Below are 19538 nucleotides of genomic sequence, written 5' to 3'. Positions count from 1 at the left end.
GCTTACAAAAAGATGTTTGGAGCTTTTGGAGTTTGTTATGATGTTAGTACACCTCCATGTGGTGATATCTTGTAAGGCGATGGTGCAAACTCAGCAAAATCTCTCACACATCAAAATTAGAACTCAACAAATATTTGTTAAACCAAACTATTGAATGGGAGCTTAGATTAAAGGTCGGCACTGGAGATAAAATTTTAGATCCATAGTTATAAGATGACAGGAGTTTTTACCTAATGAAAAAAGTATGTGAACAGTACAGAATGGTGTCTAAGAATTGAGGCTTGTGGAATGCATTAGGTAGGATTTAGGAAGAGGAAAGGGAATTAAAAATGAGAATAAACAGGAAAATAGAGTGCTATTATATCACAGGGATCAGAGGAGAAAACTTACAGGAAACTTGGAGTTGTCAACAGTATCAAATGTGAAGTTGAAGCAGAAAGAGGACTGTGAAAAGATACAAGTTCTAGGATCTCTTTAATGGGGAAAGTCAACTTTCCTCAAAATTCTCCTATACCAAAATATTTCTATCCAGCTTTTAAATAATTCTCATGGTGACATCAAATAGCTTATCAAGTCCTAAAGGGTCATGTGCTCTGCACTACAGTGACTTCATTAACCCACAATAATAGAGCTATTCCAGTCTTGTTTTGTGATGTGTTTGGCTCCTTTTTGCTTCCTGTATGACTGTTGTTTTTGTTCTTCTTTTCAACTTCCATTTTAGGCCTTTCTGCTGACTTTCATGCTGCTATATCTAGCAACATAACCCAAATTTGCCTATCTTAGGGGTACAGAACTGTTGGGTCACAGCTGTGAAAATTATTTCCTATTATTGAGGATGTGCTCTGATTCTTCTTTTTATTAGTAACAAACTTATTGTCACCTGGTGCATGTGCTCAGTGCACATGCATTTTATGCATGCTGAACTCTTGGTTTTTTACTGTGGCCTGTTCATTTCATTGTACAATCAAAAAGTCCTACTATTTGGGGACCCATCTTGTTTTAGCTGTGTAGTGTTCTAGTTAGCTTTTCCTTACCCCTTCCTTACCGCATTCATTTCATAAATGGGGAAATAAAAATAAGTCATTCTTTTAAACAATAGTACCAGAAAAATGTAGAAATATCCTTTAATTTGCTTCTTTTAGAGCACTAACAATTTGCGAGTTCCCTGAGTGAATTTATCTGTAAAAACTAAATAGGATGGCTTGTACATATTTTGTTATACTTTTAAAGTTGCTTTCCTTTTTTTATATTTTATCATTACTCAATTTACATTATGTTTAACATCAAATGTGCTATTTTTGAATAGTCTGAGAGCAGAGAAGTATAAAGGCTATTGTAGTACATAATTAGTTTGATATGAGGTGTTATAAAATAATGATATATAACTGTAGTCCTAGACAGGTCAATGTTACGTTTTTAAATTGAGATCATCTAGTGAAGAACATATGTATGGCAACCACATTAAAACTCAATTTAATTAAAACTTTTTGTTGAAATGTATTAATAGCCTATGGTAGAGCTATTTAATTTAGAAAAATTACAAAGATTAATTTACAATAAAAAAGAAATTAATCAAATTATAAACATAACATTATATTAATGAAATCAAGGTTCCCAGTATTCATACATGGCTTACCATTATAACACTTCTTTCAATGTTTTCATATATGATTATTTAAAAGAGGAACAATGAAAGTTTTATTAACTTTAAATGGGAAAAAAGATTACATGTACCATCAAATTCCATTGTATGTTGTTATGATAAATGCCAACAATTTGATCTGTTCATGATTGGCAAAAATGTATAAAATACCAGTCACTAGTTGTAAAACTGATAAGAGATTGACATAGTTGCTTCCATAGATGTTTTTCTTTCTCTTCATTAGATGAACACATGTTTATTTTTAGATGAGAAAATGCCCAATATTTTTGATATTTTTCTTTATAGGACTTCTAAATCAGTTATAAGATAATAAGGCAGCATTCTTCACCTTGTAGTGTCATACCAGAAAACTGAAACATATATATATATATATATATATATATGTGTGTGTGTGTGTGTGTGTGTGTGTGTGTGTATATATTTTTTTTTTTTTCCTTAGGGTCTAAACTCCAAAGAAAGGACAACTTAAGACTCTGAGTTACTAATATTAATTTAAAACTTTAACAACACATTTTCATCATAATTATAAGTTTAGATTTGGTTCACCTAATCTTGAAGATAATATTACTGGTAACTGGGAGAAAGAATATAATTGGCTGTTAATTCTTTTTTATGGAAAAAATGGTATTTTAAAAATGAACTGTTGAGGCCAGGTGCAGTGGCTGATTCTTGTAATCCCAGCAATTTGGGAGGCCAACGTGGGCAGATCACCCGAGGTGAGGAGTTCGAGAACAGCCTGGCCAACATAGTGAAACCCCATCTCTATTAAAAATACAAAAATTGGCCAGGCATGGTGGTGAGCACTTGTAATCCCAGCTACTCAGGAGGCTGAGACAGGAGAATCAGTTGAACCTGGGAGGCAGAGGTTGCAGTGAGCCAAGATCTCGCCATTGCACTCCAGCCTGGGTGATGAGATGAAACTCCATCTCAAAAAAAAAAAAAAAGAACTGTTGATAATGACCAATTGTCATCAATTGCCAGCAAAGAAGGCAAAACATATGCACAAAATACTCATAATTACTTGATTAGAAATTAATTTAATAATTATACTCAAAATTATGAAATGTGGATGGCCCTAATATGGAAATGAACAAAAACTCAGGCTCATCAGATCTGTTATCCATCGTGCATGGCTTCTAAAGGTTTCATTCTTATCACTTTAATGCATATATTTCTTTTGTATTTTTCAATCTACCAAATGATGCCAGTTGATCTCATCGTGTTATCTAGATATGTTACTCAAAATTATTATAAATATATATTACTTTAAATGTTTTGCTCTTGAAATGGTTGATCATTTCATCCTTGAAGCTCATATTTTCTTGGTTTTCAACCAAAATGCTCAACAATAAAGGAAAGATTAAATAACTTATGGTATGTTCATATAACAAAAAAAATGCAGTTATTGTATATTGTACATGAAAATATGTGAAGAAGGATTTTAAAACTGAGGAAAAGAAGAGATCTGTACTAGATTTGTTTAGAGTAGGTGAAACAGTCTTTTAATAGAAATTAAGCCTCTAGGGCTTCACGGAGAAGAATTTGCAGTCTGGGTCTAAAACAAGAGGTGGAATGGTCATAGTTGACAAAGTCTGGAGCATGCTTTGGGAACATAAGGCTAAACTGAAGCAGGGGGTCATTGGGACTGGAAAAGTGGGTAATTGTAAGATTAGGGAATTGAATGTGCTGTTGACATGAATATGAAAAGTCTTGGGATAGTGGCAGAAGTTCCAATGAAGAATAAGACTTTAACCTAGGTGTCAAAAATCTTTTTTTGAGATGGAGTCTCACTCTGTTGCTGAGGCTGGAGTGCAGTGGTGTGATCGCTCACTGCAACCTGTGCCTCCCAGGTTCAAGCAATTTTCCTGTCTCAGCCTCCTGAGTAGCTGGGATTACAGGTGCCCACCACCACGCCCGGCTAATTTGCTTTTTTGTATTTTTAGTAGAAACAGGGTTTCACCGTGTTGGCCAGGCTGGTCTTGAACTCCAGTGAGCCGCCCGCTTCAGCCTCCCAGAATGCTGGGATTAAAGGCGTAAGCGACCATGCCTGGCCCAAAATCTTTGTGCCCTGTAGCGGGAGCAGGTTGGGAGGGCAAGAAGGAGAGATAAAGGATAGTGAGATTCAGAAGCCTAAGAAGTTCATCCTACTGGTTTGACATGGTTTGAAAGTACCCTTGGAGTTAGGAGAACGCTAGCTTCTTATTCCAGTTGGTAGCACTTGTAGTAGGGAAGAAACGGTAGTTTCTCCTATAAATAAATGCTTATAAGGATAACAGGGGAGATAGGATTTGGACAGCTAGAAAGGAATGGTAAGACACTTCAGGCAAGCAAAGTCATATGAATATTAAAGTGGAGAAGAAAAAAATGTGCAGTAATTTGATCAGATTGAGGTTTAAGGGAAAGGAATAGGGAGGCATAATTGGAGAAAAGCAACTGGCACCTGATTGTGGTGAATTTTGCTTATCACTTTGACCTGTAAGAGAGTAGTTCTCATTTGTCCCGCACCCCCATTGTAATTCACTTGATAGAGAAAAACGAAACTTAAATACAGGATATACTCTCATCAGTAATCATTATCCTACTAGAGAAATAAAACAGTTAAGTGTCATGTGCCTTAGCTTGTAACTTTATCTCTCTCTCTCTCCTAGTGATCTGAAATACTCAAGTGTGTTAGTTTCATCAGTCAGCCCAATTAGGATGCCTTGCTTTAAGCAATTGGAAACTATTGAAATTCTGTGATTTTAAAAATTCAAAAAAGGAGTTGATAAAAGCAATACTTCATGAAATTAATCTAGAAGAGGTGTTCCAAATGGATTAAACATAATATTAAGCAGGTATGAAGACTGTAGGTTGTTCAGTCACAGGAAAAGAAGACTTGACAAAGCCCAGGGATTAGTTGGAAATGATAGGTAAAAATGAAAGAATCAAATCCTCAATATAAAATAGAAAACCAACATAGCCAATGGTGAAACTGAGTTCTCAGAAGTTTGTCTTACAGGCAGGATAACATTCAAAATACTTAGCCATGTGTAAGTGGGGTCACTCATCACAGGTCATGGACAACAAATCAGAAAGGACACCAGTTATAAATAATAAGTATAACCTCTCTGGTCTAATTCCATTGAATAAGAGCTCAGTCTAAAAGATCCATATGTATATCAACCAGTCAGAAAATTAATTATGTTTTCAAAAGGAATATATTCCTTCTAAAAAATTTCAGAAGCTTTCTAAAAATTGAGCTAGGTAATATGACAAAGGCCACATAGAGCTAACAAATGGATGATAATGTTCAAATGCTATTTTTTAATCCCAGGAATTCTTCCTATCCTATCTGATGTAAATGCAAGACATCAATTCTCCCAGTCTTTCCTGTTCTTTTCCCCTCCCTCTTTTTCTTCATTTATTCAACAAACATTTGGTGAACATCTAAAATTGTGCACCATGTTTCCACCCCAATAAAACAATCTACTTCTGTTGTACTTAATTTTGACCTCAGATATTTAATCTTCCCCTTTAAAGTAGACTTGATATCTTGATGATAAAGGAATAGGTAATTAATAAATAAGAATATTGCCTGCTGAGACATTAAAATGGCTTGTCATTCTTGGATATGTTATTAACATTTGGTAGGTATAATATGCTTTCCTCACCCAATTTCATGGAATGAAAAAAAAAAAACTTTTAAGACAGAATTCTAGAAAATAATTTTTTAAGAACTAGAGCCTTTCTATGAGTTATATTTTAACTGTTCAAGTAACCCAAAGGGTTAATGTTAATATAACAAATAATCATCATTTTCAGAATATAAAAACAAACATAAAATTTTATAAAAGTGTAAAGTGTTTATATGTATCTCTTAGAAAGCTTATGGAAGTGCAGTTCACATTCACATGTGGTTTTTTTTAGTTTTTAAAAAAATTATGGTGAAATATGTGTAGCATAAAATTTACCACTTCATTTTTAACTGTGTTATTCAGTAGCATTAAGAATATTCACACTGTTACATAACCATCACCACTGTTCATCTCCAGAACTTTCTCACCTTCCCAAATTGAAACTCTGTCATGTTAAATAATAACTCTCCTTTCCCTCCAGTCCCTGGTAACCACTTTCTACTTTCTGTCTCTATGAATTTGACTATTCTAGTACCTCATGTAAGTGGAATAATAAAATACTGTGTTGCATATGCTTCTTTCAGTACTTTCTAAAGCATCTAGGCTAGACAATTGAGAATAAATGTGGTATCAATTAGTGGTATCATGCTTAATCAATTAATTAAGAATGTTATATGAGAATCAAAGTGCTTTCTCACCTCTTAATACAGGATTCAGAATTCTTTGGTTCAAAATCTGAATCTCTTTTTCCTGTTAGTTTGTAATAAAATTGAGCCCTTTATACTTTTTGGAATTTTACTTTTTTTTTTTTTTTTTGAGACGGAGTCTCACTCTGTCAGAATGCAGTGGTTCAATCTCAGTTCACTGCAACCTCCGCCTCCCGAGTTCAAGCGATTCTCCTGCCTCAGCCTCCTGAGTGCTGGGATTACAGGGGCCTGCCACGACGCCCAGCTAATTTTTTGCATTTTTAGTAGAGACGGGGTTTTGCCATGTTGGCCAGGCTGGTCTCGAACTCCTTACCTCGTGATTCGCCTGCCTCGGCCTCCCAAAGTGCTGGGATTACAGGCATGAGCCACCAGGCCCGGCCTGGAATTTTACTTATAGTTAAATTACATACTTTTAACTAAAAAATGTGTAACATGAGCACTACTGATAATCCCTTTCATGATGACTATTAACTATGTCCTGAGCACCTTAGATACTTTATCTCATTTTACTCTTCACGACAACTCAATGAAGCATGTAATGACCAGTTTTCTAAGAACGGAAATCAAGACTGAGAGACTTTCAGTAAGTTGTTCAAGGCCACACAGCTGTTAAAAGCAAAGCCAGGAATTGAACACAGGTCTGTGGCTCAAAAGCTCACACATACACTCTACTGTTAACTAAACAATGATATGATAAAGACAAGAAACATCCTTTTCTGAACCCAAACTTTTGGAAATATATAATATCCAATGTATTTCTTCTTTACAGAAATGTTTAACAGCAATGTCTGCTTCAATATGATGTCAAGAAATACAGTATTAAAATAAATATTTTAAATCACCTCAAACACCAATTATGCCTTGCTTACAATCATGAAGAAATAGAATTTAAAATGAAGAAACGTTGTGTTCATTTGTAAATAACATATTGCAGCCAACTGTTTCTTAATTGCTCAGACAGTTGATAAATAATCCAGCCCTGCTGCTCTCCACAGACAATTTGCTTTGGATCAGACCAGGCAATTCAAACAACACTAATTACAGTGAAACCCTTTTATATGAATTTCTGTTTGTCATGGGGCAGAAAGAGTTAAGGCACTTTTTTCTGATTTTTGCCTGAAACATAACAATTATTACCTGGGCTCAAGTTATACTGAATAAATTTCAGTTGAATAAAAATGGATAAAGTTGTATATCATGTTAAAAGTATGTATCTCATTGCTTTTATTATTTGTTGTGCAGTCATGAATTATTTTAATTTTATATTTTTAATTAAAAGATAGAACAGATGGGGAAGCTTTATTTAAATAATATTTTCATTGAACTAAGCTACGTTGTTGAATGATTTGCTGTAACAGAAAATTGTGTATTAATATATAGATGTGTCTTTATCCATAAAAAAGGATGAGTTTGCGTCCTTTGTAGGGACATGGATGCAGCTGGAAACCATCATTCTTAGCAAACTATCACAAGAACAGAAAACCAAACACCGCATGTTCTCACTCATAGGTGGGAACTGAACAATGAGATCACTTGGACTCAGGAAGGGGAACATCACACACCGGGGCCTATCATGGGGAGGGGGGAGGGGGGAGGGATTGCATTGGGAGTTATACCTGATGTAAATGACGAGTTGATGGGTGCAGCAGACCAACATGGCACAAGTATACATATGTAACAAACCTGCACGTTATGCACATGTACCCTACAACTTAAAGTATAATAATAATAAATAAATTTAAAAAAAAAGAAAAATAAATAAATAAAATAAAATAAAATATAAAATTTAAAAAAAAATATATATATATATATAGATGTGTCTTTACTGGAGAGAAACCAACACTTCAGGAAGTCTTCACTATACCAAGGGATTCGCTGTAACATGGTATCATTGTATTTACGATTTTATGGTGTTAAAATGAATATTAAATGAAACAAAATTCCCAAGGATTACTCAGGAGGCAGCTAAGTACATAACATTTTGCATAGATGGTTGGAAGGCACAATTTTGCTCCATCACTGCATCCATATCCTTGAACGATTTCGACTGAAGGCAGCATTTCTTTGAATTTTTCATTAAACCAGACGTCTTGAAATATGAATTCCTTTTATGTTTCTGTGAGTTTTGGCTAAAAGAACCCCAGTGAATAAATCATACAATACTACATGTCACCAGCACTTGTGAACATTTCTGCTTTGTTATTCTATTCTCAGTAGAGCACCATTGATTATCAAACTCAGCGGAGAGCATTTTATGATCATATATCTCCATTAGCTCCTAGTTTGACTACCATAGATTTTTCTGGTTAAGCTTGCATTATGTATTAGGAAGCCTATCTCTTCAATACAACGTTTGATTTCATTTTTCTATGGCTAGAACTCTTATTATGTATTATGTATAAAGATTCTTATCTTTTATATGTAAAAATAGGCTGCACTGTCTTTGTGTAACTGAAATGTATGCCATCTTTTTTTCTTGATTCACAGGTAGCATATTATACTATGATGATGAATCTCTACAATGCAATGGCTGTCAGGGTAAATATTTCTTCACTTGTTAAACAAATGAAAAGTCAATTGTGCCCTGAATTCGCTTTTAATAAAATGAGCAAAGCAGAATAATGCAAATTTGATTGATATGCTAATGGTAAAGAGAGAAAGAGTATGTAGTTAAAAAGTTAGTTATGCTAAATAATCTTGGCAGTATTAAAAATTAGAGTAAAATGTAAAACATGTAATTATAAATGCTTATGTTTTAGAATGTTAAATATCTCTGAGCCATAACTAGAGAAAGACTTAAATATTAATGAAGCAATGTATTAGTTTCCATATGTCATATAGAATACATTGTGATAAATAGATGAACATGGTTCTGGAATATAAGATTCCTGCCCAATACAAATCAATTAGAAATTATTCATATGATTTAACAGTAATGAAGTCAGTTTCCAGCTTAGAAGTTTTATTTCTATCATTTCTGTATTCATTTTTACTGTGTTGTTTTCCTAATAGAAAACTGAATTTAGCAATTATGGAGCTTGAACTCGGTTTCTGTACTGATCTTGGGAACGTACACAACAAAAATACTATTTCTTTTGTTTCAGACAATATGACAATAATTTAATTGCTAAGCTATTATAAATGGAGAAATTTCTTAAGTGAATTTCATTAGTGTCCTTAAAATCTATGTTGCCTTATATTCTTTTTCATTAATCTGTTAGTTCTTCTGCAAATAATGGATTTTATTTTGAGTGAGGCATGGTAGTAAAATTCTTTCAGAAAGTGCTGGAGTGAACCATAGTGGGTAAGATAACATTATTTTGACTCTGTATTTTGCTTTAGAAAGAGGCTCTTTCCTTTTCAGGTGAGTGTGCTGGTAGTCTAGCCGGCTCACTCTAGTATTTCTTCATCCTTCTCTCTGCTTGCTCTCCTGGAGTTTGAGGAAAAATATAAAAGGAAGAAGTAGATCTTCCTGCTGCTTCTCTTGAGCCAGAGGCAGATACTCTAGCTGCAATGGGCTATTTACCTTTCTCAGTAATATTCATACAGGAAAACAATTTTTCTCTTTTAATGGGAATACTTTGGACTGGGGATTTCAGAGATTTTGTACTGCTTTGCTATAAACCTAACCTCAGAGACTAAAACACCATTGATTATTTTCTGCTTACTTCATGTCAGATGTGTCTCCAAAGTAAAAAGTCATAGATGACTGAGAACCTAAAGCAGTTAATGACCATTTAGGTATCTCCACTGGTCACCAGGGGAGATTGTAGAAGAATATTCTTCCTCTCTTCTGTGCTACTAGGGAGAAGCACAGAAGATAGGGTTAGAAAGGTGTGTACTTTTGTGTATTATTTCACCACAAACCTTCATATCGAGTTCTGGTCTGACTTATTAAGGTTTCTTTTTCCTAGACTAAACATATGTAAGAAATTCAAATCAATACAAGTCCTTCAGAAGGCAGTTTTTTACTTATTCCAGCATATACTAAAAGCTCAATTTTCCAATAGTATCATCCAATGTCAATTTATCTTTGATTAATGTCAATGGACAACGTTGAATTTTACCTGAGTCTTGTGATCCTGGAAAACAACAAAGGTTAAGAAATCCCCACACCTGGCTGGGTGTGGTGGCTCACACCTATAATCCCGGCACTTTGGGAGGCCAAGGCAGTTGGATCACCTGAGGTCAGGAGTTCGAGGCCAGCCTGGGCAACATGGTGAAACCCCACGTCTACTAAAAGTACAAAAATTAGCTAGGCATGGTGGTGGGCGCCTGTAGTCTCAGCTACTCAGGAGATTGAGGCGGAGAATCCCTTGAGCACGGGAGGCGGAAGTTGCAGTGAGCCGAGATCCCACCACTGTACTCCGGTCTGGGTGATAGAGCAAGAATCCGTCTCAGAAAAAAAAAAAAAAAAAAAGAGAAAGAAAAAGAAATCCCCACACCCTTTTCTGGTTTAGAAACAGCTTACTGCAAAATAATAATAATAATAATAATAATAATAATAATAATAATAATAAAAGAAAAAGGAAAAAAGTTACTCTTCCCTTGTATCAATTAGATATATACAGGGATGCTCCACTTTTTTACCTATGACAAGGCCAGGTGCATTCCCTCCAAATTTCCATTCTTTACCTCACAAATGATTAGCTGAATTGCTTGTTCCTACTGATCAATTGGAACAAAATGTCTGTTAACCAATCTGTGATTTAGCTTCTCTCCCTCCTCTACGTCCCTGAGCCTTGGCCAGCATGTAACATCTTAACGTCCTCTCCTGATAATAGACTGACTTTAGGATAAAAGATTCTCTGATCTGCTATTCAATCATGCCACCCTTTTATCCCACTTCTCCACCTTAGATTCCTTCTAGCCTTGTTTTACTTTCCTAGAAAGGAAAAATTCTTTGTGCCTTACTCTTGACTTGCTTATAAATCTTGTGGTCAAAGTGCTCTCCCTATTGCAATAGTCTGCCTCTGAAGATTGCAGTAGTCACCCTCCCACTTCCTCTTGCAATACTCCTTTCAAATAAAGTCTCTCCCTTGTAATTCTGGATCCTTTTTCCCTTCCCCTTCCTTTCTCTTATGCTTCCCTCTGCTCCCCTCCCTACCTCTCCTGTCCACTCCTATCCTCTTCTTATTGCCTTTTCTCTCTGACACAACATTTTGGGATATCAGAGTAAGGGTGGGAATGCAGTAGGGATTAAAGTGAGGGGAGGGAAGACTTAGCATTTACCTGGAGGTTGGAACAGTCCACTTAGTGACATTCAGAAATTTCTGCGAGGCTGTGTGGAGCACATAAATATTACTATGGGAAATTTCTAATGGAGACATTTCTCTAACAAAGAAGTTCAAAGTCACTCTTTAGAGGTTTGAGATGGGTTAACCTGGTAGTAGACTATTTGCTACTTCATGTTCCTAAGTTGAGGAATCAGGAATGAGGCTCACTGGCATAAAGACCATAAATGATTCCATAACAATGATAAGTTTATATTGGTTGATCCAAGTGACCAGTAACCAGAACTGAATCCATCAGTGGACTCCAACCAATTTATTTGTAAGTGGATTTTTGCAAGATGGTGCTCTTAAAATTCTGCTACTTGGAAGAGTGAGTGGCCAAAGAAACCAATGTGTGGCCCAGATACCTTTGTGTTGTGTACATCTGAAGATTACAATCCTAACTGGATACCAGTAGCTGAAGTTTTATTTCTAATACATACAAATCTGCTTTTTCAGTTCATAAGCTACCTGGTAACTTAGTTCAAAATTAGAAGTGATTTAAACATGAATGACGAGTGTTCAAAAGAAAGAATCTCTAAGGGTAACAGATAACTACCAAATATCTATATGGCCAATCATATCCAGACAGATATATAGGTACCCAAATTATGAATAAGACCTTCATGAACGACATATAAGAACAAAACTTTTGTCTTAATTTTCCTTATGAATAAAGCCTATTGTAAGTTATATATATTTGGCTATTGATTGCTACCATGACAACTAAAATGTATTCAATTGTCAAAGAGGCTAGTGGAACATTTCTGAAGTGGCAGGAGTTTTACAAATTTATTTATAGCCTATCCATCCCTAAATAGATATCACTCTTTTGTAATGAAGAACAAATTATATGTATGTGATTTTCTTTTATGTAATATATATTAATATCCGGATTTGCTGCATTTAGTTTTAAAGGGTCACCTTTTCTCTAAAGACTTTATGATGCCCCTACCCCTGCAGAATTCATCACTTTCCTTTTTTATGTTCCTGTTTTACCATCAACATACTTCTGTTATAGAACCTGTAACATTTTATTATCCTTACTAATTTACATGCCTGTCTCCACCCCACCACCTCCTGCCCCCCTACACACTGTAAGTCTCTTGAGGCCCAGATCCTTTCTTCTTCATCTTTGTATCTTCAATGCTTGGCTTATAGTAGGTGGTTAAATAAATATCCCTGAATAAATCAATGAATGCTGGCCCATTCTTTCCTAAACAAGGAGTAAAAAAAGTCCTTTACTTTAACACATTTTTTCTAAGTTTCAAAGCGCGTTTGTTGCAAACTATTTAAGCCTTTGCTGGGGGATCTCTAAGCCTTTTTTGATTATCTGACTATACTATAATGATGTAGATAAACTGGACTTGCTAAGGTAAAATTCAGTTTGCACAGTTCATATGTAAATGGAAGACTTCACGAGATTCAGGATTTTGCTGAAGTGTCATAACGCATACGGATTTGAAGGAGGTTTGCTATGATATAAGCTGCTGTCAGAACCCACAGTATGCCTTTACAAAACCCCTGTTGCTGATTTGCTGCTAGGCCAGTGACAGTCAATTAATATAGCAATAAATTGCTCAGTAAATTTTTATCTTAGCTCCTGGGGCCCTATTCCTCCTGTTTCTCTGTGACACTTTATTTCCTTTTTAGTCTTCAATTTGACTTTACTCCAGTTAGAGTTCTGCTTTTCTTCCAGCATCTTTTCTACTCCATTGTAGATCCTATTTAAATTTGGCCCCCAACTTTTATTTTCAGTTCTCTTTCTTTGAACAGCTGTTAGTATCTTATGCAAACGCCATGAGCTGATTCCGTTGCATAAGTCATTTCTCTCCCTCTACCATCTAGATGTACAATTGTATATCTTCTGACAGCCTTGTGTAAAACTGACCCTGCATTTTCTATATAGCGAGCACTTGGATGTCATCTTAGCCCTCCAAATACTGGGCTTAGAGAGTCCGGTTTCTGACAATATTATAAAGATGAGGGTAGGAATTACTTATGTGGGGAAAACCCATTTAAAAATATCCCCAAGTAGTAGAGTTTAGTGGAATTATTTTTTCCATCCTAAGGTCTATTTCTTGTCCCTTTTTCCCATTACCTTGATTCATAGTTTTCAATATTTAGTGTTTTCTCTTGCTTATGGCTTTTGCTGATTGGCTGACCCCATCCAGGAAGAAGTCTGTTGTATAAACGACATATATCTTATACTCAATTCTTACATTTGTAGGGGGAAAATAACCCAGGACCAAGATTACATGCATTCAGCCTCAACCTTGTTGCTGACGTCTCTATTTTTCCAATAGAATGACTCCAGATTCTGAAACTTATTCTCAGAGAATAAATAGCTATAGCTGGGGGATACCACCAGCTATACAGTCAGTGTACTGTAGTCAAACTGACTGACAGTGAGGAAGCAAGGATTTAAAAAAGGTAACTTCCCAGATTCTGAACTTGTTAGGCTGAGCTCCGGCCAGACTTCAGTGGATTCTGTTTCCTTGGTTCTCTCTCTTTCTAAGGACTTCTTATTTTATTTATGCCCTCTTCTAGATCAATGCTCCTTTGATTTGTGATGCAGGATTTTTCTTGGTCCTTTTGCAGGGATTATAGCAGGAGGTGCCTCATCGACTTGGCCTGCCTGGCTGTGCCTGGCTTGTGCTCCAGCCACTGGCCGCTGCGACTGCACGCTCAATCCCTGGCTGGAGAGTGTGTATGAGCAAGTGAGTGCAGGGTCCATCCAGCCATTCTCAACACCAGCACAGGGGCAGGTTCCATGCAGGGCTTGCGGCTGGACTAGGTGTGTTGTCCAAGGGGAATGCGGTGGTGCCCAAGCAGAGGTGCCCACAACCCAAAGCCCCAGAAGGGGTGTTACAACAGGCTAATTATCTCCTTTAGTTCTGCCATCTGCAGCTGGATGGATGGTGGTGTGTTAACAGCTGGGTCAGTCGCTTGCCCTGCTCTGGCCTGCAGCTCCGGGGCTGGTTTGGCCCCACCATTGCTTCCTATGATGTGGAGCAGCTGCCCGAAGGTGGTCTCTCACCTGAAGTTGGGTCATCTCCCCCAGTGTGACTGAGTCTGGGATTTTTATAGGCACAGGATAGGGGAGCAGGGAGCTGTAGGTAGTATTGGAAAAGGCAATTGCTGAGTGGGTAAAAAACATTATCGAGAAAGAACCAAGTGGGAAAGGGCAGGCAAACAAGAACAGAAGTTCTCACTCTGGGTCGTGGGTTTTATCTGGAACCTGCAGTCTGGTCTTTCAGCCTTCCGGCTGTTTTTGGCTTAAAGGTGGGGTTTCACTGCTGAGGCATTTGTCTGACTCCTGCCGCAATTATATGGGTATGTTGAGCTTTGTAGAGAAGGAGGATGGAGAGTAGATTAGTAATGTTCCAAGAGTGAGATTACAGTTTGTTAGAATGTGGGAGGAACATTAGACTTTTTTTTTCCTACATGGGATATAACACTGTGAAATTCAGTTTTCAACTGAATGCCCTGCAATTCTCCTGAAACATAGTTGTTTCTTTAATAAAGTTTACACTAATGTTCGTAAATTCGAAAGACTAATCTGTCCACTTCAACTTTGTTTTAGTGTGCAATTCATACTTTTGACATCAGTTTCTGATATGAAATGTTCATTGTCTTGTAGTATCCTACGAAGAGTTCAATTATGAGTAAATTATTGTGGCTGCTAATTTTTGAAAAACAAAATGGATCTCTGAAGCTAGGCAAGAAAAAGATTGCTATGTCATGTATTGTCAAATCTTGGTAGGTCAGAAGCACTGGTAAATAATAATAATGAATTAACAATTGTACAGCAGTTACTACTTTCCAGGCACCATTCTAAGTATTTTAAATATTTTAACTATTCTCTGTAATCATCATAACCAATTCTCTGAGGTATAGATATCATTAAGATTACAATTTAAAAGATGAGGAAAGGGAATCACAGAAGGGTATCTTGCCCCAAATCACACAGCTAGTAAGTCATAGTGTTAGACATTGAACCCAAGAGGTCTGGCACTCACATTTCTGTCATTGCTGGTCACTTGTAATCTTGGCTTTACTTCCAATCCTCTTTTTCTAAAAATATGGAAGAGAACAACTATACTGACCTAGACTGAGCTCTTAGGGACATTTCATTACTCATACCCTGTTTTCTTGGAAAACTGACCTCGTGGCCTGATAATTCATGAGCATCCTTATTGGTAGTACATTTCATGCGGGAATTCTAAATTAAGTGACAATTAGCTAAGGAGTATGTTGAGGCATTCCAATGCAGTATCACATGCTTCCCCTTGTAGACAGAATTAGATGGCCCATGACGAAAAACCTCACCATCTAAAAGAATATTCAGGCTGTGGCCTCCCCCATTCCTATTGCCAGCTTCAGGATTTGTCATCCATCATAAGCCTAGATGAAACACCCTTCCTGTTCCAATTTTAAATGGATTTTTGTGTAGGATGTAACAAATGATAACAAAGAGAATTCATCATTTCTTTGCTGGTTGAAGTCCAAGGTGTAGATCACACAGATTTTTGAAATTTAAAAGTCTGTGTTTAGTTTCATTTATACCTCTACCATGCCTGTTTCGGACCCTGAAGCATCAATGGAAAAGAAAAGGGACTCTAACATTTTTGAAACATTAGGAACAATCACAAAATTGTTATTAGGACTGAAAAAGTCAACTTCTGTTTCTAAATTAATGTTTAGAGTATAGTAGTCTTCAATAAACTAAACATAATGGGGACATATAATCTGTCACAGACCTTGGAATGTAACGAAGGTAAACTTTATAGGAAATATTTATTCCTTTTAATGACTTTGAAAAGCCTCCTTTGTATCATGTCGTACATCTTGACGCTTCCTTTGCCTGTCTGCCCTAAAACAACTGGAGCAATATCACATGAATGCAAATTTTAGGAAGTGCTGGTATGCAGCATCTTAGAGATCTCTCTTATAAAATGAATTCTGTCATACATTTTTATCTTAGTTTCAAAGATCTATGAGGAATGAAAAAAATGGTAATAATCAAAAGCTTACAGAGTGTTAAAGAACTGCAGATGTAATTAATTGTTTCAAGTAAAATTCCTTTTACCCTGAAATCCCCGTACCAGTTATTGATCAATCACTTATACTTACTTAGTGAAATTCCACTGGAATCTGCAGTTTCAACTGATTCTTTATTGTTTTAAATTATTTGACTTGATTATAGTGCCCCCAAACAATTTTTTTCAGATTGAAATGCTCACATTTAGGGAAACAGAAGCAATAGTAACAGGAGAAACAGTGGAACAAAGGTCATTTAAACAACAAATTTGCCAAATAACATCACTTTATTGGCTTATTTCCCCTTAGAGCTTTCTCCATATATAATAAAAATTTTAATTTATAAAAATTAATCTAACCTGATATATCAAATAACCATTTTCTTTTGTTTCCCACTTGTGTCTAAAATACAAAAAAAAAAAGTTAGAAAAGATTATATGGTGGCTTTACTTAAAAATGATTAAATATGTATCAGATATATAAAGATTCATCTCAATCCCTTAAAGTACTTATAATACTATTTTCATATTTATAATACTATGAAGTAAGCATTTGTATTTAGAATAATGACCCTAAGATTACATAGTTAGAGATAGATAAGTAAATTAATTCAGAAAAAGGATATGGAAGGTATTTTATATGCTAGACATTATGTTATGCTTCTGGGCATAAAGAATGAATAACAGTTTTATTTATACAAAAAAAAGTATCCCAAAATATCAGCCTTGGGAAGAAAAGAAGGGGCCATCTGGACAACAACAAGCTTTTACCTGATGAAGGAATAGATATTAATGTTCCATCCTAATGTAAAAGTATATTTCTTCCTCCCTCCTCCTACTTCTAGTACCAATATCATTGTGAAATGATTAAATAGATTTGTAGAGAAAGGAAGTATAAGGCCAGTGAGAGTGGGGAAACAGAATATTAAAGAGAGGAAACTGCACATTTAATAATTATCCAGAATCTTTTGCTAAAAATATCTAGTTAAGATTTTCACATATACGTCCAATATGTGTGAAACTATATTTTCATATGATAATATTTTATGTATAAATATAAATGGTTGTGATGTGACAATGCAGTGATACCTAGAATGAAAACTTGGGTTATATTACTACTTTTTACATTCCTGATCTTTGAAGATTTAGTAAACCCGCATTTCTGTGCTCACTGTACAGTCTTTTTTAGAATGTTGAGCATTCTAATGAAAGTATAATTATGGATAACTGAGTTCTACTTCTGTGCTCTCATATACATTTAGAGCATTAATACTGGGTGAGCTATCATCAAGGAATTTGTTTTCCATGCCTTCATTTTTCTTTTTCTTTTTTTTTTTTCTTGAGACGGAGCCTCGCTCTGTTACCCAGGCTGGAGTGCAGTGGTGCGATCTCGGCTCACGGCTCACTGCAACCTCTGCCTCCCAGGTTCAAGCTACTCTCCTGCCTCAGTCTCCGGAGTAGCTGGGATTACAGGTTCCTGTCACCACACCCAGCTAATATTTTGTATTTTTAGTTGAGATGGGGTTTCACCATGTTGGCCAGGCTGGTCTCGAACTTCTGAACTCATGATCCGCCCACCTCAGCCTCCCAAAGCGCTGGGATTACAGGCATGAGCCACGGCTCCCAGCCCCGTGTCTTCATTTTTCATGTTAAGAGAGAAGATATTTTTTCTTTTAGTGTCGTTAAGGTTACTATAGATTTTCAGGAATAAAAGTAAACCCAATGGAGGGAAAATCTTTTCTATGGCAGATGGTTTTTAATATATCAAGGTTTTGCCATTTGTTTTAGTGCTTAAAATAAACATTATTTATAAGACCACTTACATTTTGATGTTACTTAATGAGGAATATGCATCATTGATTTGACTAGCTTAAGAGGTCATTTAGAACTTGCCCGTTAACAAGCTGTAATCTGCTGAGCACACAATGACTTTGTTGAAAATTATCTATTCAGAGCTGATCAATGACAATAATTGTTTTATACCAATCACTTTTGAAAGTTGCTAATTACTTTGAAGGACATGAATACAAGTCATTTTTCTTTCTGTTTTTTTTTTTTTTGAAGTCATAACCCATTCACCTTGAAATTAAGAAGAAATGTTATAAAAAATCATCTTGCTGCTTGAAAGTACATTTAAAAAAATTAAAAGTGTATTTACTAGTACTGGAATATTAACAGAATATTTAGGCAAAATTTAAGATGTCATTTGTTTCTGTAATAGAAAATATAGTACAGTCTCATCTATATTGTATTTTACAATATCAGTTAGCTATTAGTTAAACTAGTCTCCCTCTAATATAAGAAAATACCATATTTTAAACTAAAGAACACGCATATACTCTCTCTCTTTATACAATATATATGTAAGGTGTTTTAGTGGAAAGAGTGGGCTTTGAAGTAAGACAAACCTGGGTTTGTATTCTGACTTTCCATTTACTGTTTTACTGGTTATGTGACCCTGAGCAAATTACTTAACCTCAGTTTCTTCATTTTTAACATGGAGATCATGCCCTGTTCACAAGGATATTGTGAGAATAAAAGCAGTTAGCATAATACCTGGCACATTCATGGAGCTCAATAAATTTTAGATCCTTCATTTCACTGATGGCAGCTTCTTCACCCACTCAAATGCTGTTTCCTCCAGATCTTTTTATCCACTCATCTCTAAGAAAGCCACTTAAAGACTGATTGATTATACTTTAGTGTGGATGAGTTTTAATTTGTTACCTTAACCATCACTTACTTATTACATTCTTTAATATCCAATTTTGAATAAAAGGAATTATCTTGGAGAGGAATTTTAGCCAGCCTTTGGAGAGATGCGTAGGGTGTCAGGACATTAGAATGTTTTCTGAAAGCATACCAGTTGTAGTCTCTCTAGACATGGTTGGTGCTGTTTCCAATAGTTGCTGGGTTTGGAGAAGGAAAGAGCCCATGTTGTTGCATTTTTTCTGTTTTAATTACAAGAAACTCTTCTTATTTGCACACAAATCTTTCAGCCAATTTCAGTTTTTTTCCTTTAACATCTCTTTCTTAGAAATGGGAATATCCACTTCTCTGATATTACCAAATCATAAACCCCCATCATTCTTCCTTCCTCACCGTATGCCAACATGCATCTTTTGTGTTTTCTGGCACATTTAATCTTATTTTATTTGTAATTTAATGATATTTTAATGTGATAGGTACCCTCTCCCTTAATACTATTTGATATCTTAATATTTTCCTATGCAACTTGA

At 35.7% G+C, this 19538-nt stretch overlaps 1 protein-coding gene across 1 annotated transcript in view; it reads left to right on the top strand.

Annotated features, from left to right (window-relative positions):
- Positions 1–19538, top strand: part of SPATA17 (spermatogenesis associated 17) — a 233015-nt gene that overhangs the window by 29561 nt on the left and 183916 nt on the right. The window contains exon 4 of the mRNA XM_025397478.1: positions 8472–8522. Within this exon, the coding sequence (XP_025253263.1) occupies positions 8472–8522 (51 nt within the window). The remainder of the gene's footprint in view (positions 1–8471; positions 8523–19538) is intronic.

Source organism: Theropithecus gelada, chromosome 1 (genome assembly GCF_003255815.1).
Source record: "Theropithecus gelada isolate Dixy chromosome 1, Tgel_1.0, whole genome shotgun sequence".
NCBI lineage: Eukaryota > Metazoa > Chordata > Mammalia > Primates > Cercopithecidae > Theropithecus > Theropithecus gelada.
Note: the sequence above shows the minus strand (reverse complement) of the source record. Positions and strands in the feature narration are given on the sequence as shown.